The 27,917-nt window shown below is 48.0% G+C and overlaps 2 protein-coding genes across 2 annotated transcripts in view; both read left to right on the top strand.

Moving 5' to 3' along the window:
* The window catches only part of COL22A1 (collagen type XXII alpha 1 chain), a 325,582-nt gene extending 318,819 nt beyond the window's left edge, over positions 1 to 6,763 (top strand). Inside the window, exons 61-64 of the mRNA XM_037892981.2 lie at positions 471 to 537; positions 2,147 to 2,329; positions 4,160 to 4,237; positions 5,654 to 6,763. Of these exons, the coding sequence (XP_037748909.2) occupies positions 471 to 537; positions 2,147 to 2,329; positions 4,160 to 4,237; positions 5,654 to 5,841 (516 nt within the window). The 3' untranslated portion in view covers positions 5,842 to 6,763. The remainder of the gene's footprint in view (positions 1 to 470; positions 538 to 2,146; positions 2,330 to 4,159; positions 4,238 to 5,653) is intronic.
* Positions 6,764 to 17,815: 11,052 nt separating this feature from the next.
* Positions 17,816 to 27,917, top strand: part of LOC119565613 (ras suppressor protein 1-like) — a 58,674-nt gene continuing 48,572 nt past the window's right edge. Inside the window, exon 1 of the mRNA XM_037892982.1 lies at positions 17,816 to 18,391. Within this exon, the coding sequence (XP_037748910.1) occupies positions 17,816 to 18,391 (576 nt within the window). The remainder of the gene's footprint in view (positions 18,392 to 27,917) is intronic.

Below are 27,917 nucleotides of genomic sequence, written 5' to 3' on the forward strand. Positions count from 1 at the left end.
TTCTAACTAGTTCCATTCCACGTGTGGCCAGGATGCTAAACTATCATTCCGTGTTAATGTTTATAACACACAAGTCTAGGTACTGGTTTTGATTGCCCCCCTGTGTGCGGGAGGGTCACACACGGCACACATCTTTGGGGCAGCTCCTTCTCCAGGAAGAGTCCCATTTAGGAAGGTGGCAGTATTTTCACGATGGTCTTCCTGTGGGACCCACTAGGGGAAGGCAGTTTTAATCTCCACCTGATGCTCCTGGACGTTGTCCTGGAGATGCATTGAACCAAAGAATGCAGTCCTGGGCTTCCCAGCAGGGTGGGAATTGTAGGCAGGTTGTGCCTCGGTGAGCTTCCCTTCCTGCAGGCAGATTCTTCAGCACGGGCCACTCAAGCCCACTGTAGCTTCTCCGCCCAGATGAAGGGTGTTATTTGCCGTTCTTGCTGTGACTATCACCACGCTCTCACTCTTCTCCCTAGGGGGACTCTCCGTCACTGGAGACTCTGAGAAGGCTCATCCAAGAGGAGTTAGGAAAGCAGCTAGATGGTAAGTGTTGGTACCTGGCAAGCCACCGAAACGTCGGAGGTTCCAGAAGATGCTTTGTACAGCTGACAAGCATGTGATTTGTGTCCCCACCTTTCCCAGCTGTTAAAGGGCAACTTTGAGATGGGAGCAACTTGGGAAAAGGAGACGTGGGAAGTGAAATGGCCTTGACCAGCATTCTTCTAGTTGCTGTTATTGAAGGTGCTCGTGTTAGTACAAGGTCTTTCTCCCTCACAGCCCATGTTCTCCTTCTGTCCCATTAGACACAAAGCCTGTGCTTACCACATCGCAGCCCGTTGCCAGGGAAATTACTATGATGTCACAAACCCAGCATTGTGACTTCACTGCGGGATCATGTGGGGAGAGAAGGTGGGTCGGGAGGGAGCAGCAAAATTATTTTGGGGGCCAATTCCTGGAAGAAAGCACAAAGGCTGCATGAAAAGGCTGTGGGCTCAGACTAATGTGCCGGCGGCATCCAGAACACAACTGGATGGGAGAAGAAACAGTAGATGCAGCCTGCTGCTTCATGCAGTGTATATGAACTGAGGGCAGAACTACGGCCCATGCCGTGGCCACTCCCCCAACCTGCCCACAAACCTCCACCATGCTCCAGCACGGAGGGTCGCTGCAAAGCTTGGCTCCATGCCTCACAATGGAGTGAAGAGTCCCATTGCATGGACTCTCTCCTGCTTGCCCTCCCCACAAACCCTGGAGCAGGGGGAACAGGGCTTTTTTTTTCTGCATTTTGCTCCGTTCAGTGCCGGTGGGCAGGATTTGCCTCCATGTTAGTTAATGGTCACAGTGAAAGGAAAAGATTCCATTAATCTTGTACATGCTTTAACACTTCTAGTGGTTTAAAAGACTTCCCTGGCATGAAAGTCCCTTCTGTTTGGGATCAGCTAATGGAAGCTTGAGCTCCAACCTGCCCTTCCCTCCTGTGAGAGCTTTTTGTCAGGAGTTTAGTATGTTTGGGGGGCTCCTGAGGTCTGGACTCTGGCAGCTGCCATCCCAGTGTGTGCTGGGAAAACAGGAGAAAGTGCTGACACTGGGAAATGGCGCAGTCACACTTTCTGTTTGCTCAGCCCTTTAGTCAGGGCCAAGGTGCCCGTGTCGGGCATGGCTGCCCCAGAAAGAAAAGAAATCCCCTTTCCCTAGAATGAACCATGTAACCTGCCTTATCTCACATTCCGTGATAGGACACTAGTAACGGGCTCTTCCTTTCAGTGGGGAAACGATCACAGCGCTACTAATGCCGGCCAGGTAACAATGCAGCTGAAGGAAAGGAAATAACCAGTCCTAGAAGGCAGTAGGACAAGGAGCCATGCGATGGGGGAGAGGAAGGAAAAGTCTGAGAGAGAGATTCAGAAAAAGTTCTTAACTGCAGGAGCAACAGAGTAGTAGGTTAAACTAGTCTAGGGTGTCGGGGAGGCACCATCATGGCTGGTGCTGAAGAACTGTGTGGGGAAGGCAGGGTGAGTAGTGTGTTAAGCGCTAAGAGTTGGGCTGAGAAAACACAATCTTTTGTTGGCCCTATTGCCTGTGATCCCTTGGCTCTCTGTCTTGCAGAGCAGTGACTTTCTAACCTAACAAAACCACCTCTGTCTGTCCTCAGCAAAACTAGCCTACCTCATGGCTCAGATGCAGCCAGCACACGTTAAAGCACCCCAAGGCAGGCCAGGGCCTCCAGGGCCTCCCGGTAAGGAAGGGCTCCCAGGAAGACCTGGCCCTCCAGGAGAGCCTGGCCGACCTGGACAGACAGGGTCTGAAGGGCCATCAGGACCAGTGGGTCCAAAAGGTGAGTGAATCCTAGAGCATATTCGGGGAGCCTGAATGCTGAGAAGTACCTGTTCCAAACCCTGTGTGCCCTGTTGTTGTGTGCTCTGAACCCCTGGGGGTTCCCACATGTTCAGTATGTTCACTGCAGCAGGGGTACATGGAGCAGCGAGAGCTGCTTTGTTCTGCTGATTTTAAAAACAGACTTTTTCATTTTTCAGTATCCGCAGGGGACTCTTTTTATCAACTTTTTTTGCTTCATTTCACTAACTATGATTCTCAGAAATGTTCGGTGTAAAGTATGTCTTGAGTATTTGGACAGAGCCATCCCTCATTTCAGCATCCCAGCCCGGTGTCGTGCTATTGCTTTGGGATGACTCTGCATTGCTCAGAACAATGAAACAGCAGCAGGTCAAGGTGCCTCCGGGAATTTTTCTGCGCAGTTGCTACTTGGGCACTGCATGTTACAACGCCGTGGATTTACATTCCAGCTTGTCCTGCGCTAACTCTCCGCATAACCATGCCCTTAGGTTAGACAAACAATGGCTGGAGCCCGCCAGGGTCCCGCTGGACCCCACTCTGAATCATAGAATCATAGAATATCGGGGTTGGAAGGGACCTCAGGAGATCATCTAGTCCAACCCCCTGCTCAAAGCAGGACCAATCCCCAACTAAATCATCCCAGCCAGGGCTTTGTCAAGCCTGACCTTAAAAACTTCTAAGGAAGGAGATTCCACCACCTCCCTAGGTAACGCATTCCAGTGTTTCACCACTCTCCTAGTGAAAAAAGTTTTTCCTAATATCCAACCTAAACCTCCCCCACTGCAACTTGAGACCATTACTCCTCATTCTGTCATCAGCTACCACTGAGAACAGTCTAGAGCCATCCTCTTTGGAACCCCCTTTCAGGTAGTTGAAAGCAGCTATCAAATCCCCCCTCATTCTTCTCTTCCGCAGACTAAACAATCCCAGTTCCCTCAGCCTCTCCTCATAAGTCATGTGTTCCAGTCCCCTAATCATTTTTGTTGCCCTCCGCTGGACGTTTTCCAATTTTTCCACATCCTCTGACCCTCATCCCACCAAACACTTAGGAGCATGAGTAACGTTAACCTTCGGTGTAGTCTCACCCCTGTCAGTGGGACAATCCCCATGCTTCAAATGAGGTGTGTGCTTAAGTGCTTTGCTGGAGCAGGGCCTGGGCATTTAGCAAATTGCAGAATCAGGCCCTGCATGCATAGCCTGGGATGTAAACGTCATGTTATTATGACATGACCAATTTGCACCACAGGCCGCGCTTTTGTAAAAGTGCCCACCCCCTTAGGGCTCCGTGGTGCCGTTTAGACCCAGTGCACAGAGGAAGGAGGCCATTGGCATGGTTCAGCCTGCTTGTCCGTTGCAGCTGGCCTGCTTTACAGCCCTGCTAGATGATGAGCTGGGGGCCAGTGCCCTTCCTTTCCACCTCTCTGCCTCACCTCATCTCAGGCAACAGGGCCCCCCCAGAGCACGTGTCAGGAGCAGACCCTCGCCTGCCCAAGGAGAGGAGTGGTGAATGTGGCTGACCTTTGCACAGGGCCTTCAAAGAATGCGGGAGAGGCTCCTGGAGCTCTCCGGCCACTCAAGGGCCAGTCACAGTCTGAGCTGGGTAGGCGCTTATCCCAGCAGATATCATATATCAGCTAGGAACTGGGGAGCAAATGTACTCCCACAGCAGCAGCATTCTGCACAGTGTCTCTAAAAGTAATATTTATTTGTATTACAGTGGGGCCTCATGGCTCCAGTCAGGATCGGGGCCCCCTTGTGGCATCTTTTGCTTGTGTAGTTGACACTAACCCATTTCGGTTTTATCCTGCAGGTGAAAGAGGTATGAAGGGTGAGAGGGGAGATCCTGGTGTTGGTCAGAGGGGTGAAATTGGTCCTCCAGGAATTCCAGGTGGGTTATTTGTTAATACTGCCAGAAGCATTGTGCCTCCTGGAATAGGCTAATTGCCAGCACTCCCAAACTTGATGACACCAGGAGTGGCGTTGGGAACATGCCAGCAGCCGGAGGGCCACACCTCCTTTGCAGATACTTGTATTGATCCTTTTCTAGCTGAACCAAACCCACAGATCCAAGCAGCCTCAGACATTGGGAAAGCCCCCAGCCAAACACTGTGGCTTGAGCACACAACCGTGACACTGTCATTGTTGATAGATAAACAGCATTTGCGAGTCGTAATACCAGTCATTGATCAGACCTTCTCATCACGCTGCAGCTGCAAGGAGGGGGCAGCATGGTCTGTGTTTTCTGACTCCATGTGCCCCATTTGGCAGCCAGGCCCCACATGGTGCTCCCTGTGTTACAGCAGCTGTGTCCTGAGGTGTGTCTGCTTCTGGTACTGCCAGGCGGGGAAATGTTCAGGGAGGGAAGTGAGCATGTTACCCGGGGTTCTTTCAACCCAAAGCTCTTGGTAACTTTTACTCTGTGCGAGGTGGTGTCAGGAAATAAATCAGGGGAGACACGGCCGTCCGTCCGGCCGATAGATGGCTGGCACAAACAGGACAACACAAAAGTGCTTTCGCTTAAAGCTAAACTTTACTTAGTCTCAAGCACTTATACACATGTCCGCAAGAGGTTCGTAAAACACCCCCAACCCTCGATAATTACCAAAGCTGAGTGTGGCTCTCGAGTGGCACAGCGGCAGCCCGTCTGCCGCTGGGAAACACAAGATGCATCCAGAGGGAGAGTCTGGTCCTGAAGAGTCCCCCTACCTCAAACTTTTCCCCCTTATTTATACATTAGTAATAGAATGACCTGTCCCTTAAAGCAAACTCGGTAAGTAAGCAGTTTCAATGGTCAAGCGAGAGGTTCCTTCTGATTATCGATTAACCAGGTGTGGGTTTTTCCAGTGTTTGCAGCCTTGAGGCCCCAATAGACATTCCTGGGGCACATCCTGCTCTTCTAAGATGCATGTATCAGCAACTTCAACACAATTCTTACCAGGAAGGACGCGGGGTCAAGCTGCCCTTTCCGTGGCACCCAAACCTCCCCCCCCTCCTGCCTTGGTTAAGCTAAGCCTGCTGACTTGGCTAATTTACAGCCTGCTGACTTGGCTGCTTTTAGCAATAAGCCATAGTGGTTTCAGGCACTTTACTGGTTTGCCAAAGTCTCCCCGTACAGGCATTGCTACGAGTGACGTGGGGAAGTGCCCAGACTGGGCATTGCCTGGAGAGATGGGGCTGAACCAAACACCTCCACACTCGACAGAAGGTCACCTCCAGATCCCAGCGTGGCTGTCAGGCCCCGCTCGTGTGGTGTGGCCTTGCTGAGTCATCCCCTGGGAATAATGGTCCTTTGTTTTCATTCCAGGCCTCCCAGGGGAACCTGGCTATGGCAAAGATGGGATGCCAGGAGCACCAGGCCCACAAGGGGAAGCTGGGGTGCCAGGCCTCATGGGCCCACAGGGACCTCCAGGAGCCAGTGGACAGTGCGATCCTTCTCAGTGTGCTTACTATGCAAGTCTGGCCACCCGGCCTGGTAACATCAAAGGGCCCTAGGCAGCCCTGGGGACTCTCTCCGGACTGGTTTCTGAAACTTGAATTCAACATGCCTACCAGGAGCTCTTGGATTGTTTCCTAGTTGCGTTTCTTTATGGGAGGCCTTTGAGATGATCAAAGCCAACGAATGCTGCCGGTCGGTCAGATTATTATTAATTATTATTTTTATTATTTTTTTGTTGATGTGAGAAATGAGTTTGGTTTTGTTCTCTCTAACATCAGGGCATATTAAAAAAAATTAAAAATAAGTTTTTACATATAATATCAATACCTAGCATAGCCATTGTGGTTTATACAGAACCCATGTGAGTGCCAAAAGCTCTGTTCAGCTGAGTGAGTTCTTTTCCAGACTTCATTCCCAAGTTCTAATATGACAATGTCAGTGCACTGTGCCTGTGAGCAACAAGCCTTCAGGAGGGGCGAGCTGCTGAAACACATTGGGGGGGAAATGCCATGGGGAGGCTGACGAAGAGCTAGTCTCCAATGCATTCATCTCACAATGGACAATCAGTTACAGACAACAAGCGCTGGATTTCCCAGAACAGCTGTACTAAATGTAATGTTCTCCTTGCTCATAAAGAACACAAACTTTAATCATAAATAGCCACTTGATAGGCTTTTCTGGGCATGAGCAAGGCTTTGAAAACAAGGCAAGGGAGAGCTGATGACATGAAGAGAGATTCTGTTTCCAGTATAATTGCTCTCCCCATGCCCTGTACATGTTCTTTAGTTCCACTCCAAAAGGCAAAGATTTTATTCCTGGTAACTGGGGTCTGTGCTCATACTGTCAAGGAGATGCCTCTGCAAACAGTCAGCAAGTTCGTGCTCCTTGACATCTTGAGCTAGTAGAGTTCTATTCCTGCTCTGCAGTGAGGGCATGGACAACGTCCATTAAAGTTAACATAGTGATCCTCCAGGTATTGGCTGGTATTATGGTTTGTAGAAGGTTGGACCAGGTTATTATCTTGGTCCCTTCTGGCCAGAAAATATAGTATAGAATCATAGAATATTAGGGTTGGAAGAGACCTCAGGAGGTCATCTAGTCCAACCCCCTGCTTAAAGCAGCACCAATACCAACTAAATCATCCTGGCCCAGTGGTTCTCAAAGCCAGTCTGCCGCTTGTTCAGGGAAAGTCCCTGGCACGCCGGACCGGTTTGTTCACCTGCCGCGTCTGCAGGTTCACCCGATCGCGGCTCCCACTGGCTGCAGTTCGCCGCTCCAAGTCAGTGGGGGCTGCGGGAAGGGCGGCTAGCACGTCCCTTGGCCCGCGCCACTTCCTGCAGTCCCCATTGGCCTAGAGCGGCGAACTGCGGCCAGTGGGAGCCATGATCGGCCGAACCTGCAGACACGGCAGATAAACAAACCGGTCCGGCGCACCAGGGGCTTTCCCTGAACAAGCGGCGGACCGGCTTTGAGAACCACTGTCCTAGCCAAGGCTTTGTCAAGCTGGGCCTTAAAAACCCCTAAGGATGGAGATTCTACCACCTCCCTAGGTAACCCAGAATGATCTGCAGGCCACCATTTCTGGTGATCCACAGAGACATGGGCAAAGCAGGGTAGCCTTTTGGAAGGGGAAGTAGACTGGAGTGCTGTCTTCAGTAGAAGTCAATAATACCTGCCCTCCAAATCTCGCTACTAAAACAGTGGGGTCACCTGACTGCAGAAATCGATGTACATATATACAGAGAGAGTAAAGAATTGGATGGGCCAGGCTGGGTTTTGAGAAGATAGTCGCTTCTACAATAGATCCTTCCTCATTCTAAACCCCTGCACACACAGACACACACGGGACAGATTTTCAAATGTGATCAGCATCAGCTGGGCCAGATTTTTAGAAAAAATCAGCTCTTGTGAAGGCACTTGAGTGAAGTTCCCAGATTTTCAAGGGTGCTCAGCACACAGCCACTCACATTGTTCTCAGTGAGGGTGAGGCATTCTCCAGTGCCCTCAACGGTTGCTGTTGAGTGCTGAGCTCTTCTGAAAATCGGGGAAGGTTTTTTTGATGCCTAAATGTGGGAGGTCTCTTGAAAAATCGAACCCTAGAGCACACATTCACCTAACTGCATGTGCTTCCAAGTTATTTAAACTGAACAGACTGTCAGAAGCTGGGGGCATGGAGCCATCACAGACATATAGCCAGCGTGCACTGTACAGACATAACGATTTTGACACATTGGATCCCTTCATTAAACATGAAACAAAAGTAACAGATTTAGTACCATGGTAAAAACCTTTCCTCTGTAGACTGCAAGTGTGTCACCCTGTGCAAATAACCAGTGGGTGTCCTTTTGCTTTATAAAGACTAGTAAAAGTGAAAGGATTGTGCAGCGAAGGGTTTGTTGCTTATAAGTAAGTCAAGAGAGCATATTTATTGATGCACTTCTTCACCGGCCAGCCCTCTGTAGTTCAGTCATTTATTGTCTATATTTCAACATCAAACAGGCATGTTGGTCACAGTATTTAACAGCACCATGCTGGCCAGGCCAGGCTAGGATACAATTCACCTACTCCAGTGGGAACGCTTCACACCCAAGAAAGCACTTGGTAGCACAAGACATCATTTCCAAAAGACATCATGGCATCAGCCAGGTTTTACAGCAGTCAGGCATGTTAACTGGGCCATGCTAATGTGACATTTCACTGCTGTCACTACTGTAACTCATCAGACTCTCTGTAAATCATGTCTAGTGATGTACATACCCACATGCTGTACATGGCTGACAACCAGTCAGCACTGGTTTTCACATAGTCAGGATCCTGTGCACTGGGTTAATGGGAAATGTATAAAAAGGTTCTTGTTTAACAAGATTCAGGCCATTTTCTTTCCATGGGACTATGCAGTGGAATCTAATTTTGAGGGCACTTGGAGCTTGGGAAGAGTGACTGCTTGAGCTGGGATGAGATTTTTTACTTTTCTCATGGCCTCTTGATCTTGGAAATTTGCATGCACGTTTGCCGAGAGGCTGCTGTTCTTAAAATGAGAGGCACATCTGCATCTTTCATGGCAATTAGAAGAATTGGGTGGCCCATGCACAGACCTGAAATGAGCAATTGCCCTCTGCAAAGAGCACTTAAGTAAAAAAATAAAGCATGCACCCAAATCCCTTGCTATCTGGGCCTTACCTAGCCATCAGATTTTAAGCTAGATTCCTATTGATTTCACTCAGAGCCCCGTACACCTAGCAATGCAGAGGAGCAGTTCTTTTGGCTTCTTTCCTGTTCCTATCACCACTTGCTGCAGCTCCAAAAACTCCCTTACATACATTGCTCAGTTTCAACTGTCTACTAGCTCTGTGTAAGCTTGAAAGCTTCTCTCTCTCACCAACAGAAGTTGGTCCAATAAAAGATACATTACCTCACCCACCTTGTCTTGCTGGGACAGACATGGTTCCAGCAACCCTTCATTCGAGTACTCTATCATTTAAATATAGTTTGCCATCATCATGGTGTCAGTCCACACTAGAGAGTGACTAAAACCTGGCCTCAATTCCAGAATGACGGGGTGGCTTTCATGAAAAGGGAAAACATGTAAATTATCAATGGTTGCTTCCTATGTGGGGACAGCGCATTAATTCTGCTGGGGACAAGGGAAAGGGTACATAGTATTAATGGCACCCTGTGAACTAGCGGGTCACTTCTTAGTAAAACCAGCCTTTTCTCCCCCTCCGGGAATAAAGCTTGTGATTTAGAAATGATGAAAGCCCGTCGAGACGGCTGGCCAAGTTGGGTCACCAGAGAGATCTAGCCCTCCCTCCCTAAGTCCATGGACACAGCCTCAGTTCCTGGGAGCTATGGCCAGACGCTGTGGAGAGAAAAGCCTGCATAGAGAAGGCAAGAGTTCCGGCCTAAACTCTTTCGGCGAAATCCTGGCTCCTTTGAAGTCAATGAGAGTTTTGCAATTGGCTTCAGTGAGGTCGGGATTTTGCCCTTAGTTAAAAGGGCTCTTGCAATCAACCTTTTTCTCTCCTTTAAAGGCAGTCTGCCCTCAAACTGCTAGACTCGTTCTAAGAGCGGCCGTTTCCTATTCCAGCAGCATGCCAAAAACGGCCGCTCTGAAACAAATGCGACTTAGCATAAGCCCGGCCGAGTCCATGCGCTATGAGAGCAGACTACGTGCACAGCTTGATTTGGAAGGAAGAGCAGTTTGAGTCTGGTGATAAAGCCATGGTCGTTGCTTGAAGGATTGGATGGGGACATATGTATCCAGACATGGCTCTCTGGGCATCAGTGTCCAAGGAGAAGATGAGGTTGGTGCCCCAGCCAAATTGCTCCCTTCCTCCCCACCTTCCCCTGGGTTGTTTCCTAATTATTTCTGTTCCATCAGCTTCAGTGAGCACCTTTAGTTCCCACCCAGGCCCTAGGACCCTTGACAGTGCCAGTGCCCCAGAGAAGGCCCCGCAGCAGCTGCAGTAAGGATTCTGGCAAATCCAAGGCCAAAAGCTGCCCATTGCACATCTAAGGAAGAACAGGGTCACTGTATTGGAGTGATGGGGCTCAGGTCCAACCTGCGCTGAGTGACCGGAGGAACCCCAGTATCACTCCAGCGTCCCTTTAGCTAGGGGGCCCCAGGTGGTTGCCTGTCTGGCCTGTGCCTGAAGGTGCCCTGCTGGAAGACACCTAGGGGGAGTCCTAAAAGGGAAGCTCTTCCAGCGTCTGGTTTTCAGATCCATGGAATTTGGCTTATAAACCTTGACTGTGTCCTAATAAGCATCCATGCGCTGGCCATTAAGGCACTGAAGAGTGAAAGGGGAGCCCCTGCGGGTTCCTTTCTCATTCTGGTCCCCTGCTCCCACCCTAAGCTGGCTTTGTGGCCGCTCAGTTCCATTCCCAGAGCTTTCTGTCAAGCCGACTTCCTTCTTGCTGGTCATTGAAAGCCATTTACACAGCTCAGGAAGCAGCTCAGCCTGTCTCCAGTAGCCCAAGTACAAGAAAAGTACCATAGACATGGAGTTTTGGCCCAGGACTGGAGCTAGAAGACCTGGGTCTGCCAGACGCACAAAGGGCCTGATCCAGTGCCCAGGGAGGTCAATGGCGGCCTGTCCGTTGACATCAGTCGCCATAGGAGCAGGCCTAGGTTGAAAATGGCTACTTAAAAGTAGGCCCCTAAAGCCTCATTGGGGCACCTAAATAATTGATTTCCTGAGGTGCTGCCAGCCCCTAGCACCCCTGGGGAGAGCGCTTAGACCCCAGTTCTGCTAAAACCTCTGCCTGTGCTTTTCTTGAAGTCCATCAGGCCACTCACGGTGCTTAAAGTTAAGCAAGTGCGTAGGGGTTGGCAGGATCAGCCACTAGTTTAGGTGCCGAATGTTATGCACCCAGCTCTGCCATTTCTTGCCTTAACCTCGCGGCGCCCCTAGCTCTAAACTGGGACCGGTGATACGCTCCTCGGTAAAGCGCGCTGAGATCTAGGCACGCCGCGCTCCAGCCATGTGCCAGGCTCTTACACCGTCTGCCCAGCAGGCTGGTGTTTATACTCAGGAGCGCCCCCCGCCCATGCAGTCCGGCATTACAAAAGAGAGGCCGGAGGGCTATGCTGTTTAAATAGCACTGGGGACACAGACGGCATTTTATTTATATATTAAAGGGGATGCTAAGCGTATGTGCATTTTATGGCATCAGTGCTTTTTGAAATTGTGTATAAAATATTGCGATCGTAATAAACGGGCTATTATTCCAAACTTTTTTTTTTTTTTTGGCCTATCAAATGGAAACCCCAGCATCGCCTGGGGGAAATAAATGTGTGTGTTAAATTATTTAAAGGATTTTTATTTCTGGGTTAAGCTGTTCAGCCTGAATTAGTTTTTCACTGACGCTTTAGTTGTTGTTCAATTATTTTCCCTTCCTGACGTTTGCGAATGGTTCCTTTCAATTCAGTCTCATGGTGCTATTTTACTGAGCTTATTTTTCCCCCCTTGTTGTTAATGTGGGATTATTAAACTATTTAAAGTGGACCAGCTGCTCTGCTTGTTTCTTTGGAAATGTGTGTGTTCAAAAACCAAACGAGCCCTTTAGAGGAGTAAACTCAATTATTTTGGGTTTTCCAACGCGACAGTGTCTAACTCGGATCCACATACTGAGCACACGACTAGATGGGAGGTCCCCCTGACTCTAAGACCATCGGCCTCGGTAGACAGGAAGGATGGTGCAGTGGGCAAAGTGCAAGCCTGGGACTCAGACTTGGATTCAATTTTCTGTGCTACCACAGTCTTCCTCTGGCCTGTCACTTGGTCTCTGTGCTTCAGTTCTCATTGGGATGATCAATACGCTGAAGATTATATCTTCTTTGAGAAGATAACTGATTTTTTAGACAAAGGGAATGCAGTTGATCTAATTTATCTGGATTTCAGTAAGTCATTTGATACAGCTCCACATGGGAAATATTAGTTAAATTGCAGAAGATGGGGATTAATATGGGAATTGAAAGGTGAATAAGGAACTCATTAAAGGGGAGACTACAATGGGTGATACTGAAAGGTGAACTGTAAGGCTGGAGAGAGGTTTGTAGTGCAGTGCCTCAGGGATCAGTCTTGGGACCAAACTTATTTAATATTTTTATTACTGACCTTAGCACAAAAAAAGTGGGCATGTGCTAATACAATTTGTGGATGACACAAAGTCAGGAGGTATTGTCAATACGGAGGAGGACCGGAATATCATACAAGAAGATCTGGATGATAAACTGGAATAATAGCAATGGGAGGAAATGTAATAGTGCAAAGTGCCAGGTCATGCTTTTAGGGACTAAGAACAAGAATTTTTACTATAAGCTGAGGACATGTCAGTTGCAAGCAACAGAGGAGGAGAAAGACCTGGGTGTATTCGTTGATCAGAGAATGAATATGAGCCGCCAATGTGATGCAACCGTGAAAAAGGCCAATGCAGTTTGGATACATCAGGCCAGGTACTTCCAGTAGAGATAGGGAGTGTTAGTACCTTATACAAGGCACTGGTGAGACCGCATGTGGAATACTCTGTGCAGTTCTGGTCTCCCATGTTTAAGAAAGATGAATTCAAACTAGAACAGATTCAGAGAAGGGCTGCTAGGATGAGCACCAGGAATGGAGAATCTACCTTATGAGAGGAGACTCAAAGAGCTTGGCTTGTTTAGCCTAACCAAAAGAAGGCTGAGTGGAGATAAGACTGCTCTTTATGAATACATCAGAGTGATAAATATGTGGGAGGGGGAGGAGTTATTTAAGTTAAGCACCAATGTGGCCACAAGAAGAAACAGATACAAACTGTCCATCTACAAGTTTAGGCTTGAAATTAGATGAAGGTTTCTAGCCACTGGAGGAGAGAAGATCTGGAACAGCCTTGCAAGGGGAGCAGTGGGAGTAAAAAACTTAATTGGCTTCAAGACTGAGCTTGATACGTTTATGGAGGTGACGGTATGACGAGACAGCCCACAATGGCATGTAGCCATCTCTGGCTGCTAGCAGCAAGTATATCCAATGGCCAGTGATGGGACACTAGCTGGGGAGAGCTCTGAGTTACTACAGTGAATTCTTTCTCATGTGTCTGGCTGATGGGTCTCACCCACGTGCTCAGGGTCTAACTGATTGCCATATTTGCAATCATATTTGAGTCATATTTGCCTTGGGTCAGATTGGCAGAAACCCTGGGGGTGGTTTTTTTTGCCTTCCTCTGCAGCATGGGGCCTGAGTCACTTTAAGGTTTAGATTAGTGTAAATGGTGGGGGTCTCTGTAGCTTGAAGTCTTTAAATTACGATTTGAGGACTTCAGTAATTCAGCCAGAGGTTAGGGGTTTATTACAGGAGTGGGTGGGCAAGGTTCTCTGGCCTACAATGTGCAGGAGGTCAGACTAGATGATCACGATGGTCCCTTCTGGCCTTATAGTCTATGCGTCTCTGAGGTTCAGATGTGAAGGTAATAGGGAAAGCCATATAAGTACCTAAGATAAATAGGGATCAGGTCATGACATGCCTAGTGGAGCCATACTGCCCCGTATAGTCAGGTTTGTTCTGACCAGAGATGTTGAAACAGCTCCCTAACTTGGAGCATAACTTCAATTATAGAATGACACCCAGCATTAGTACCAACTGCAAATCATTCACAGATCTTCTCATCTGATTTAAAATGTGGTTCTGCGCTAAAAGGGACTCAGTGAAAATGGTGTTTTCTTAACAGATCTGCTATGTGTGTGTTTTCAGAGGTGCTTAGGATGAAATTCACTTCTTTGTAGAGAGCCATGTCAGACAAAAGTATTCTTGCCAGCAAGTTAAAAAAGTATGGATTGGACGAATGGACTATAAGGTGGATAGAAAGATGGCTAAATCGTCAGGCTCAACAGGTATTGATCAATGGCTCGATGTCTGCTTGGCAGCCAATAGCCAGCGGAGTGCCCCAGGGGTCAGTCCTGGGGCCAGTTTTGTTCAACAGCTTCATTAATGATCTGGATGATGGGATGGATTGCACCCTCCGCAAGTTCACAGATGACACTACGCTGAGGTGACAGGTAAATACTCTGGAGGGTAGGGATAGGGTCCAGAGTGACCTAGACAAATTGGAGGGTTGGGCCAAAAGAAATCTTATGAGGTTCAACAAGGACAAGTGCAGAGTCCCGCACTTAGGAAGGAAGAATCCCATGCACCGCTACGGACTAGGGACCGACCGGCTAAGCAGCAGTTCTGCAGAAAAGGACCTGAGGATTACAGTGCACGAGAAGCTGGCTATGAGTCAACAGTGTTGCCCTTGCTGCAAAGAAGACTAACGGCATATTGGGCTGCAATAGTAGGAGCATTGCCAGCAGATTGAGCGAAGTGATTATTCCCTTCTATTCGGCACTGGTGAGGCCACATTTGGAGTATTGCGTCCAGTTTTGGGCCCCCCATTACAGAAAGGATGTGGACAAACTGGAGAGAGTCCAGCGGAGGGCAACCAAAATGATTAGGGGGCTGGGACACAAGATTAAAGAGGAGAGGCTGAAGGAACTGGGCTTATTTAGTCTGCAGAAGAGAAGAGTGAGGGGGGATTTGATCGTAGCCTTCAACTACCTGAAGGGGGGTTCCAAAGAGGATGGAGCTCGGCTATTCTCAGTGGTGGCAGATGACAGAACAAGGAGCAATGGTCTCAAGTTGCAGTGGGGGAAGTCTAGGTTGGATATTAGAAAAAAACTATTTCACTAGGAGGGTGGTGAAGCACTGGAATGGGTTACCTAGAGAGGTGGTGGAATCTCCATCCTTAGAGGTTTTTAAGGCCCCGGCTTGACAAAGGCTTGGGGCCACCATGAGGGTGGAGCCCTGGCTGGGATGATTTAGTTGGGGTCGGTCCTGCTTTGAGCAGGTGGTTGGACTAGATGACCTCCTGAGGTCTCTTCCAACTCAAATCTTCTATGATTCTATGAAAAGAGGGTTTAATTGGGACATAAGACCCTGCGCTGGCTCCCTGCACAGGAGAGTGCATTTCATCCTTTAGAGACTGAAACACATTTTTAGTGCTCTTAGCCCCTCAGAACCGACATGGCTAAGAACGACAGAGCTGCAGCCCATCCTTGGGCATCACCCACGGAATTGTTTGCCAAAAGAGTTGCCTCTGTGCAAGCCCTCTTTACACTTGGGCTCACGAAAGCTGTGTGGGGAGCACATGATGACAATCTGACAAAAGTGCATGGGAACAAGAAGGGTGCAAGATTCCTAAGGAGCACTTAATCAGCCTGAAGGCTGATTTACTCCTTCTCATAACACAAGAACTAGGGGTCACCAAATGAAATTAATAGGCAGCAGGTTTAAAACAAACAAAGGGAAGTATTTTTTCACACAAGGCACAGTCAACCTCTGGAACTCCTTGCCAGAGGAGGTAGTGAAGGCCAAGACTATAACAGGGTTCAAAAAAGAACTAGATACATTCATGGAGGATAGGTCCATCAGTGGCTATCAGCCAGGATGGGCAGGGATGGTGTCCCTAGCCTCTGTTTGCCAGAAGCAGGGAATGGGCCACAGGGGATGGATCACTTGATGATTACCTGTTCTGTTCATTCCATCTGGGGCACCTGGCATTGGTCACTCTCGGAAGACAGGATACTGGGCTAGATGGACCTCTGTTCTGACCTACTATGGCTGTTCTTATGAAGGCGAAGCATGGTCTGCAGGTGACTGTAGACCCCTAAAGGCAGATGGGACCTTCCACCTTGATTTCAAATGGGAACAGGTACAAAGAAGGCTACTAGGGTGATCAGGGGAATGGAGAGCCTATCTTTTGAGAGGAGGGTAACAGCGTTTGGCTTGCTTAGCTTTGCGAAATGAAGGCCAAAGAAATGTAACTGCTGTCTATAAATACATCAGCGGAGTAAACAGCAGGGAAGCAGAAGAGCTTTCTAAGCTAAAAGACAAAATTGGCAGAAGAGCAAATGGGCATACACTAGTCACGAAGAAATTTAAGCTGGAACTTAGAAGGTTTCTAACCATCAGATGAGTGAAGCACAGAACAGCCTCCAATAGGAGTAGTGGGGGCAATTTAATTAGTTTCAAGATGGATTTTGAGACGTTTATGAACAGGATTATAGGATGGGATGGCCTGTGATAGCAAGGGACTGGATTCGATGATTCAGGAAGTCCCTGCCAGGCCTCTGCCCTATGTTCCTAAAACACAGACCTTGCAAGTGAGAGCCCAAAGTCAATCTCTTGGTTAGGATGGGTGATTAGGACAGGTGTCTGAAGGTGAACTCTGCCCAGACATACAAACCAAAAAATTGGATCGTTGCTGCTTAGACTATCTGTGAAATACCAACAGAAGGAACCAGATTCTGAGACACAGACCCATCTAAGCGTCGAGGAAGCTACACAGCGACCGTATCGTGATATATATTATTACACAAGCACTGCATTTTTGGAAATGTCCTTTTTTCTGAACATCATACTGCAGGGTGGCTTTGGGCTGAGTGAAATGGCTCCCATTGTAATGCCCGCTTCATCGCTTTGTGGTAAAAGCTGGCTACTATTTACTTTGAGTCTCATTTGTACAGATAGTTGTGAGAGCCTGCATTTCCAGTTCGGAAGTTTCACTTACAAATAAGAATCTCCCTTCGGCTCTTTTTGCTTCAGGTATATGTTATGTTTCCAAGTTATTGTGCCCCTCCCCGTCCCAACTATGTTCTCTATTAGACTTTCCCAAATCTGTTTGAGTTTGTTCCAAACAAAAGCTCTACTGTTCCTTCAAAAGACAGTGCCGTGAGGATTATGTTAAATGGGAACAATCAGAAATTGGTGTCTATTTTCCTTGTACCCACCTACTGTGTCATCCTCTTACCTTTGACATCACAAACGTGGACAGTTGAGCCCACCTCTAATAATCCAGATGCTTTGCATTTCCATAGAGACTTCCACCCCCAGGTCTCAAAGCACTGTACAGACATTAATGAATGCTGCTTCCAAAACAATTGTGCGGAGGGCAACTATTATCGTTCCTCTTACAGACTGGAAAGTGCGGTAGCAGGCAGCTCAGGGCCTGATCCAGAGCCTAGTGAAGTCAATGGAACTCTTATTAACTTCAGTGGGCTTTGGGTCAGGACCTAGGTTTGTCTTGGAGCATCTGCCTAGTAAAACATACAGCTAGAAGTGATTACAGTGAGAGCGGCTAGGGTGTGTAGATCTAGGGTTTCAGTTTTGCTTTCTAAAGTGAGACACGAGTTTTCCCATGGCTCCCTGAGTTAGACGAACAGCACAAACTCCGAGGAGGCAGTGCCCCTTTTGTGGGCTTGGCTATGTGCACACTGCCAGAAGCCGTAATCAAAGGGCAGAAATCCAGCTGACCAGGAAGACGTGTTTACTTAATGGATGTCGCTGAGCAACCTGAACACTCAGTATTTGTGTTGTTAACTTGCCTGGTGGAGAAGAAAGAGCAGTGGAGGCGGAGGCCAGGCCGATAAAGAATCACAGCGGTTGTCTCTGGAGAATGTAACACTCCAGAAAAGATCTTATTTCTCTCTGTGCCCCCAGATCCGCTTGTGGTGGAAGAATGAAATCAGCTCGATCCTTTGCTTCTCTCAATCCCTGCACTGACACGCAGTGGAAGTATCTCACAGAGCACGACCCTAAGTTTGAAGGGCAGCGGAAACTCAAAATAGAAGGCAAGGAGCTGGTGTCGGTGCCTCTGAGGGTCTTTGGCTTGGAAGGCCTCCAAGTCCTGGAGATGAGCCCGGAAAGAGAGAGCTGCCTGAGGTACAGGATGGAGCTGATCCCCCGAGAAATCAGCCACCTGAGGAGCCTAACCCTTCTTTACATGGACTCCAACAACTTGAAGGAGATCCCTGCTGAGATTGGCACCTTGAGCAACTTAGAGAGACTCACCCTCAGTAACAACAGCCTGACCTCCCTGCCACCAGAAATCGGTGGCCTGGAAAAGCTACACAGCCTGCATCTGGCCAACAACAACTTCACGGAACTGCCCGCCCAGCTCTGCCAGCTCAGACACCTCACTTTTTTGGATGTCAGCGATAACCAAATAAGCACCCTTCCTCCCGACATTCAGCATCTGCAGAAGCTGGAGACGCTGCTGCTGCTGTTCAACTCTCTTGAGCAGCTGCCGGGGAATGTGTGTCTTTTAAGAAACTTGCTCACCCTGTGGTTGGGCTACAACCACCTAAGGGCCCTTCCTGAAAATTTTGGCGAGCTGGTCAACTTGGACTGGGGATATAATTACTGTTCATGTAATTTTGAGGGGAATCCGCTGGTACATCCACCCCCGGAAGTGTGTAGCAGAGGCCCCGGAGAGATCAGGGAGTACTTTGCTTCACCCTATAGGGCATTAGAGGAATAGATGCTAGGGGTTATTTGCCACGAAACTGCTGTGAAGGATTTACAGCATATAAACAGAATCAACATGCAAAATGGGTTTGATATGGAAAAGGTCTCTGTGTAGCTTGATACTGCATCTCTGTTTTAGGGTATGATAATCTTTATACCCCAATTAAGTATACACACTCCTAAAATTATTTCAGGGGTTGATGAGCTCTCTGTGGTTTGCTCTTGCGTAGATGTCTCTGGAAATGTTATTGCCAAAAGTCCCGCTTGGAGAAACGAATTACATCTAATTCTGAGGACATGGTGTCAGACACACGTGGGATGGTATGTAAATAATAACAGTAACATGCACTGGTTAGTTGCTTGCGTATAGTGAGGATATAGGTAGAAATGGACAGAAGAGCCTTTGTTCAGATCTGGACCTGGATTAGATTTAGACTGAGCTTTAGGGTAGGGTTTAAGGCCAAATCAAGCCTTGGATTTGGTTTAGGTGCTACCAAAATCTTGCAAGATTTCCACTCCATCCTATAAAAATGAGGAGTCCAGTGGCACCTTAAAGACTACCAGATTTATTGAGGCATAAGCATTCGTGGGTAAAAAACCCACTTCTTCAGATGCATGGCGTGAAAATTACAGATACAGTCTATAAATATATAGACCCATGAAGAGGAGGGAGAACCAGTGCTGACAGGGCCAATTCAGTCAGGGTGGGTGTGGTGCACTCCCAATAATGGATGAGGAGGTGTCAATACCAAGAGAGGGAAAATTGCTTTTGTAGTGAGCCAGCCACTCCTGGTCCCTATTCAAGCCCAAATTAATGGTGTTAAGTTTGCAAATGAATTGTAGCTCTGCAGTTTCTCTTTGAAGTCTGTTTTTGAAGTTTTTTTGTTGAAGGGTGGCTACTTTTAGATCTGTTATTGAATGCCCAGGGAGATTGAAGTCTTCTCCTACTGGCTTTTGTACTTTACCATTTGTGATGTCTGATTTGTGTCCATTTATCCATCCTATCTTGATTTGGCCTTTTCCAGGGTGGGATCCAATGTGTAACCAGAATCACAGGGATGAGATCTGAATATTCAAATCCCATCCCCACCCAGAAATTTGAAGGGGTTTGTGTTTGAGCTACCAGTTGTGGCCCATCTCTGATTCCACATGTTAGTACGTAAAGACACCTAAAGTTACATGAACAGCCTCTGTGCATAGTAAAATTATGCCCGTGACACAGCAAAGGCCAGGTAATTAAGACTGGCCTTCTCTCATCTTCTTGCATTTACCAATGAACACACAAGGCATCACAACTTTCCATAAATATTGGACACAAAGTTAGAAGCCTAAATACCTTTGTGGATCTGGGCCTAAGTGATTTAGATGCACCAGTCCCTATGACCTTCAATGGGACATGTGCCTGTAATTCATTTACCTGCTTTAGAAAATCCCACTCTAAATTAACAACCTAGGCTTTGACCCTGCAATCACTAGTGCTCGGACAGACTGCAGGGTTCACAGAGCGTCTCAATGAAGTCAGTGGGTCTCTGTGCAAGTGCAGCAGCCTGCAGGGGTGTCCCCAGAAATTTTTCTCCTGATACACACATGTACCATGTGAGTCGGGGAGATGCCAAGCATCACCACCAACCCCTGTGGAGCCATCCTCTCTGCAGCTGCTGGCCCCGCATTTCACCAGCCGAGTCTGTGCCACGCTCAGACTCCACTTGATGGGAGAATGAGCCCACCCCACACTGACCCCGCAGTGGTGGCTCCTGCCCTGCGAGGCTGAGCTCAGCACCCCATTCTGGGTGCTGTGATCTGGCATACAGGGTCGCAGCGGTGTTCAAGTTTGGCCCATCTGCTCCTCTGTCAATGGAGATGGAGCGGTGAACAGGCCAAACTTGACGGTCCAAACCTGAGTGGTGCTGTGATTCCTATGCGCCAGCTTGCAATGCCACTTGGTTTGCTGGCCTTCTCAAACAGAGGGCTAAGGCAAACCGCCCATTTTGCTCCATCCTCCGGGCAGCCCCAATGCCAGTGGTCCTCACCCTGTGTAATGTGCTTCCGGCTGTGGGCACCACAGGCAGCCTGCCCCACGCTGTCAATTCCAGGATGTCCTCCCAGGTGTCCGCCATAAGCAGGGACATTCACAGACCCTGTGTATCACTCAAAAAGAAAAGGAGGAGGATTTAGAGCATCCGGCGCTGTCAGAACGATTTTGCCTCAACCAAACCTGGGGAAGTGTTCAGATGTTTTAAACTAGAAACACCTTAACCATCACTGATCCAGAAATGTCATATACTTTAAAAACTTACTGCATCTCCCTTGTAGCTGTATTGCTGACTCTCCCAGTCCTCCATGCTTTTTCCTAAATTTTGTTCCAACCTTTCTTCAGTTTTATCAGTATTTCACGTTTTCCCTTAGTCTAGTTCCTCTATCATTCTTTTTTTATCTTTGATTCTTTTCTTCCCAAACCCTCTCGCTTTCTTCAGGATGTTGATTTCCTTTTCTGAGCTTTCCTTTCTCGCCTCCCTCTTGAACTTGTCACCTGGCCAAGGCCCAACTGTGAGAGCAATGCATGGCAGGTGACAGGCGGAGCCAGTCCTGCTGGGATTTGAACATGTGGGCCCAAGGAGCATAGATACAGTATTTAAAACAGGGATGCTTGGACGTTAAGCCTCTAGCCTGATGATTCTGCTCTCTCTATAGCAGAGAAGGAGCGTGTGATACTTTGAGTTAATGCTGAAATTCCTTCTGGATGCTAAAGAGACAATTTCTGACATTCTTAGTGCGAGCTGACTTTTGTTCTTCACTGACACTGAATCTGTCCCTAGCCCCTGCCAGGCAATACTTCATCTGGCCCTTTCACTCTGATGCTATGTTAACATGATTCAGTATAGCAGCATGTCAGCACTACATGGTGGCCTGTCTGTTAGTGTGCATCATGATATATAAATGCTAATAATAGAATCATAGAATATCAGGGCTGGAAGGGACCTCAGGAGGTCATCTAGTCCATCCCCCTGCTCAAAGCAGGACCAATCCCCAACTAAATCATCCCAGCCAGGGCTTCTAAGATCCCTCAGAAGCCCTTCTGCTCTGGTCCTTGGAAAGTGATTATACCAATGACTTTCCAATGGCCCATCACGTTATTAAGACTTGGCCAAGCTGACTTTATTTCTTTTGCTAATTTCTGGCACCATTAAATTCAAGTTTTGCCATTGGCTGCAGTGGAAGTAGGTTCACAGCATTAGGGCTCACAAAAGGTTCCTGTCTGATAGATCGAGAAACCAAAGAGAAAGGGAGTCAGTTTTCAAATCCATTCAGCTCTCTCTCTCTCTGTCTGTCCTGCACCTGTAAACTCAGATGACAATCCTGGGACCCAATTATCCCATCAGCGCCATGCATGGAACTCCACTGAAGTCAATGGGAGTTGTGTGCGTACGGCTGGCAGGGAGAACATGATGTGCCTTGAGTACAGAAACTTGATTGCTCCTAACAAACAGGTCCAGTAGCATTACTGTAGGTCTTCAGCCTTTAGGGGCCAGGAGAAATTTTGGGAGATCAATCCAAGGGGAGACGAGTCACCTCTTTGAGCTGAGCTGCTATGAGCGAGTGAACTATGCTGTCCAGAAGGGCAGGAAAATCCCTACTTACAAAATGCTTCCTCCCCTCTAGCCTGTTTGCAAAGGGCTCTGGGGAATCTCACTTCCAAAAGTTGGAAGACACAGAACTTGATCTATAACATAATTATGTCAGTGTCTATCTAAATGGTGAAGTTGCACAGAGCAATCATTAGCTTACGGTGCTGTCATTAAGAAGATATTAAAATCTAATCCCAAAGTGCTCGTCCTGCATTTGTTTTGTGATATGAATTGTTGCTCAGCTCATTTTCTTTGCCTGTGCTCATTAAAACATCTAGTCTCAATATCAGAGAACAGCACACTGCCAGTGCATGGGCCCCTGATGGAAAGACTGAGAAATCTTCCATGGTGTGGTGGGGACATTTTGAAAGCTGACACAGCATAAATGGGAGTTGCGCATGTACTCCCTCCCCTCCCCACTGTGCTTCAGATGGACCTTTGTCTGGGAGAGCAAATCTCTCAATGAAGTATAAAGGATTTTAATTGAAATTGCTGCACAATAACCACATAAATAAACATAGAAGCTAGAGATAGAAGGCATATTTTTAAGTCAGGGTAATTAACCATTAGAATAGCTCACCTAGGGATGTGGTGAGTCACTGTTGCTTGGTCTTTCTGTCAGCCAGAAGTTCTGGGTGAAATTCCCTGGTCTGCATGACACAGCAGGTCAGACGAGATGCTCATAATAAACTCACAGACCTTAAGGTCAGAAGGAACCATCGTGATCATCTAGTTGGCCTCCTGCACATTGCAGGCGAAATGCCCCTTCTGGCCTTGCAAGTTATGAATCTAGACTATTTAGCTAAGGGTTTTCTGTGCTGCATGTCACTGCTGTAACTAAATGCCAGACAAAACAATGGATGTATCAAGAGTTCAAAGAGCTGCCCTCCCCAGGTACCTATTCCTTACAGGTGTCAAGATATGAGAAGTTTTCCAAAGGTACAAACAGTAGTTACATGCCCAATTCCCTTTGATTGTCAATGGGTGTTGAGTGCCTACCTGCTCTCTGAGCCTTTGCAAAATCTTCCTCATAGTTCATATATCACAGATAACTAGGGCCCTACCAAATTCACAGCCATGGAAAAACACATCACGGACCGTGAAATTTGGGCTCCCCTCATGAAATCTGGTCTTTTGTGTGCTTTTACCCTATACTATACCGATTTCACAAGGGAGACCAGCATTTCCAATACTGGGGGTCCTGACCCAAAAGGGAGTTGCAGGGGGTTCGTAGTATTGCCACCCTTACTTCTGCGTTGCCTTCAGAGCTGGGTGGCCGGAGAGCGGCGGCTGGTGGCCAGGTGCCCAGCTCTGAAGGCAGCACCTCACCAGCAGCAGCACAGACGTAAGAGTGGCAATACCTTACCAGGCCACCCTCACTTCTGCCCTGCTGCTGGCTGGTTGCTGCCTTCAGAGCTGGGCTCCCGGCCAGCAGCCGCCACTCTCCAGCCGCCCCGCTCTGAAGGCAGCGCCGCCGCCAGCAGCAGCGCGGAAGTGAGGGTATCAATACTGCACCCCCCCTTCAATAACCTGGTGACCCCCCCCCCCAGCTCCTTTTTGGTTCAGGACCCCGACAATTACAACACTGTGAAATTTCAGATTTAAATAGCTAAAATCATGAAATTTATGATTTTTAAAATCCTCTGACTGTGAAATTGACCAAAACAGACTGTGAATTTGGTAGGGCCCGAAAGGTAACAAATATTCCACAAGAATGAGAAATGTGGGCTTGCACTGATGCTGGGGAGACAAGGAACACTGCAAGTAGCGGTCCGAGCACAACGGGAAAGGAGTCTGTGTGTCCAAAATGTTAAGAAATCCGGGTACCTCTGCAAGGCTAGTCAGGTAAGTTATGAGCCAGGTAGTGTGAGAATAACTCAGGGCTTGTCTACACAGGATGTTACTGAGCACCACACCAGGTGTTAATCTACAGCACACCAGCTTGCCACGCAGTAACCTCCTGTGTAGACACTGCTACAGATTACTGGACGGACCGGAGGGCGGCTTGATGTACTGCTGCGTAGTGAGTGCGGTGTAGGTTCTCACCCTTCTCACAGTAACTTGCCTTGTAGACAAGCCTGCCACATGTGATGTGGTTTGTTTGTGTGTTAGGTTGTGTGTGTGTGTGTGGGGGATGTTGTGTTTGGGGTGTTTATGTATTGGTTTTTCTTGTATGTGTGTATGTCATGTGTTAGTTTGTACAGTGTATGTTAGTTTGTGTGACGTGACGTGTGCTTGCGCAGTGTGTGTGTGTGATGGTTTGTTTCGCAGGTGTGGTCGTCCAGGTGGGTGTGTCTTTGCAGTGGGTTATTCAGTTCAGGTGGGTGTTGGTTTGTGTTGTGTGGGGATATTGTAGGTGCAAGTCACATGGTCTGTGCATTTAATTACAGCTGTCTGTATGTGATTAATGTGCTGGCAGCATCAGTAGGCTGCAGCCCAAGAAGGATCCCTGAACCTGGAAATCAGAGTGTGCTAGGAACAAAGGGATGAACCATGGAACAAATGCCACCTCATTTTCCACACGACATTACAGTGCGAGTCTAACTAGTATGTATAATAAAGAGCACCATAAGCCACAGGAAGGGATGGAAATCTCCACTGAGTGTTTTGCTGGCCACGGGCCACAGGCTAAGTGATAGTCAGTAAACAGTGCTTAAATAAACAGAATGCTTCATGGTGAGGATTTCAAGTGTATGTTAAAGGTCCCCAGGGTTGGCAAGAGGCTTTTTTGCTGCCTTAGGCAAACAGGGAAATACGTTTTCCTCCCCACCTCCATACAAACAAACCTTCCTGGTACATTTCAGGCAGCAAGAAAATGCAGAGGGGGAAAACACGCTGAGTCAAAATAAAAGCCCAGATGGAGTAAGTGAAAGCCTCTGTGCTAGCCAGGCACTGCTAAACCGACTGTGTGTTTGGAGCCTTAAACCCCTCCTTTGGTCTTTCTGGCCCTCATGGCTGCATAGGATCCCATTTAGTGAGCGATCCTGGATGTAGGTAAGTCTTGGACCTTTGCAAAGCTATTCTGTTTAGTGAGAGCTGGGTGGGCTGGGAGGTTTACACTGTCGCCAGCTGTTGCCAGTTTGAGCTGGGGCTGCTAGGAGTCACCCAAAATGATTAGCCTCTGAGAGTCAGGTTTGAACTGGGTGAATGAACAGTGTGAGCACAAGTCTGGGAGCTGGGAAATCCTGAGACCTCAGCCTGGCTCCAACAGTGACTGTGTGGCCTTGGACAAGCCAGTTAAACTCTCAGCCTCACTTTCCCCCATGTGTTAAATGTGGTTGTTCGCACTTAATTACGCCCTCGCAGACCTGCTGTGAGACCTTCACACACAGTCAGATGCGAAGGGCTAAGTACCAACTGAAGGTCTTGTAAATGTCCCTGTCACAATGGACACTTGCTGCTGATCTTAGCAGCAGGCTCAGGGCTGCTTGGTGACGAAGGCTGAGCTCTCCTCTTGCCCGCAGCAGGGGTCCCAACAGAGCAGAAGCAAAGAAAACTTGCCCTCCCACTGCCTGGCTTGTATCTGTTTTGCAGATGGAGACACTTCACTCTTCTGTGCAGGGCTGGGTTGCCACCTGTCCATGTTTCCCTAGGATTGTCCCTTTTTTTGAGATGGCTGTGCCAGGAAATCTGTAAAGGTGCACAGTGCACGCTGCCAACTGTCCTGTGCTCAGGATCATCTAGGATGTCCTGGTGTTTTTGCACCTCAAAGATGGCGACCCTAGAGCAGGGGAACTGATGTGTCCCTTACAACGGGGTCTTTACCCCTGGTCACAACTGGGGAAGCAGAGCTAGCTCTGTCAATCCCTGGTAGGAAGGGTGTGGCCCAGGCTCTGGAAAAAACAGCCAGTGTTTATCCTGCCTCCCCAGCTGCTGCGGCCCTTTCCCAGACTCTTCTTGCTGCAGAGCAGAAACTGAAACAGCCCAGCTGCAGAAGGGATGAGCTTATTCCTGTTGCTCGGACTCTAAGCTTTCCTAGCCTGCTTGCTAGCTTTCGGGGGGCTCTGCAGAAAACTGGCTGGAACCCTGTCTGCTGATGCCCATGTAACTGGCTACAGGTCTCTCAGGCAGTTGCACCACAGAGAAAACCAACGGATCTGTGCACCTTCCTACTAAAAGAAGGGGCGTTTTCAGGTGAGCAGAGATATGTGTGTTCTCTAAGGCGGTTAATCCAACCCTTTTCAGTAGCACTACCCTTGACTGTTACGACATTGTCCTTTGCATCTGTTTTCATAGCGTGAAATATGACAGATGCAAAAAACTATTAGTTGCTCAAGGCCAACCATCTGCCTGTGTGGGGGTGTTTGCTACTGTACATTTAGCTCACACATATTGCTGTTGGACTTCAGCTGCTCCTGGATGGCCAGGTAGCAAGAGCAGCCAATTCTTGTTTCTGGTCCGTGCTAGTGACCCTTCCTTTTCAGAGGCAGACCCTGTCTTGTTACCTGTGTCTTTATGACTTCCAGACTGGATTGCCGTAGTTTGCTCTATGTGGGACTAGGCCCAAAGACCACCGAGAAAGTTAATTGGCACAGAATATACCTACCTGTTTATTAAGCGGTATTTCTTTGCAGAGAGCATGTTACACTTGTACACTGTTGTCTGCACTTGCTTCAAGTTTGTTTCTCTTTTAAGGTTATTGTTTTTATTATTAACATTTAAATGGTTTTTTTGCATAAAGGCCATAACCAGGTTGGGCCCCCATTGTGGTAGGTGCTGTACAAATATATAAGGTGTTTGGTTTGAGACCTGATCCTGATGAGAAACTGAAAGTGAAAACAAAAGTGACATGGGAAGGGGAGTGTGCCCTGCCAAGGTCCATAGTATGGTCCAACATTCCCTCCACCTTAAAACAAACAACACCCCCCAGCAGTGTTTTCTGTCAGAAATGGTAAAATCCCCCCTTTTACCAAATTTCCAAAATTGTATGAAAAATCTTTGCTTTCATATGCAAAACCCAAACTGACAATTGTGTTTGGCACTTATTCAAGGCTGCTGCATTTTGCATGTAGGCACGTGCCTGTCTCTGTCTGTCTCTCTCTCTCTAGGTACAAACCCAGATCTACACAAACTCACACATCTAGCTCTAGAGATAAGCAGTGTGTCAAGAGATGGACACTGATGTTGCAAACACGTACCGACATGTTTAACTTTATGCACACGAATAATGGGGCTGGTCACGTGCGTGAAGTTAAGCTGGTGTGTAAGTGGTCACAGGCCTAGGGCCATTGTTATCAAGATATGAGGAAGAGGGACTGGATTGCACTGGGGATTAGTAAAGAGCTTCCACCTTTTACCTCCAGGTGACTGTAGAGAAAGAGAGGGGGGACCAGACAAGATGCTGTAATTGCTCACTAGCTCTTTGCTATTTAATAGTTGTCTTGTGGCCGAGGCAAACAGAGTTTGTTGCTCTCAGCTGAGTTTCCAGGGGAAAACTGTCCACATCACGCTACAACTCTGCATTATCAGCCTGGCTGGCAGCCCCAGCAGGGACGCCTAGGACTTAATAAGCCCGGAGATGATTCCCTGCAGGTCCACGTTGGCAGGGCCGATGTGCCTGGTCTCAGAGGAGAAGCCCTCTGTCAATCTGGCACCTTTCCACATGCATTCCGTTCAAATGCAGATTGAGAAGGTGGGTGGAAAAGCAGAAGGAGCTCAGGGAAAGCTGAGCTACGTGGCCTGCTCTGG

This window comes from Chelonia mydas, chromosome 2 (genome assembly GCF_015237465.2).
Source record: "Chelonia mydas isolate rCheMyd1 chromosome 2, rCheMyd1.pri.v2, whole genome shotgun sequence".
In the NCBI taxonomy this organism is placed as follows: domain Eukaryota; kingdom Metazoa; phylum Chordata; order Testudines; family Cheloniidae; genus Chelonia; species Chelonia mydas.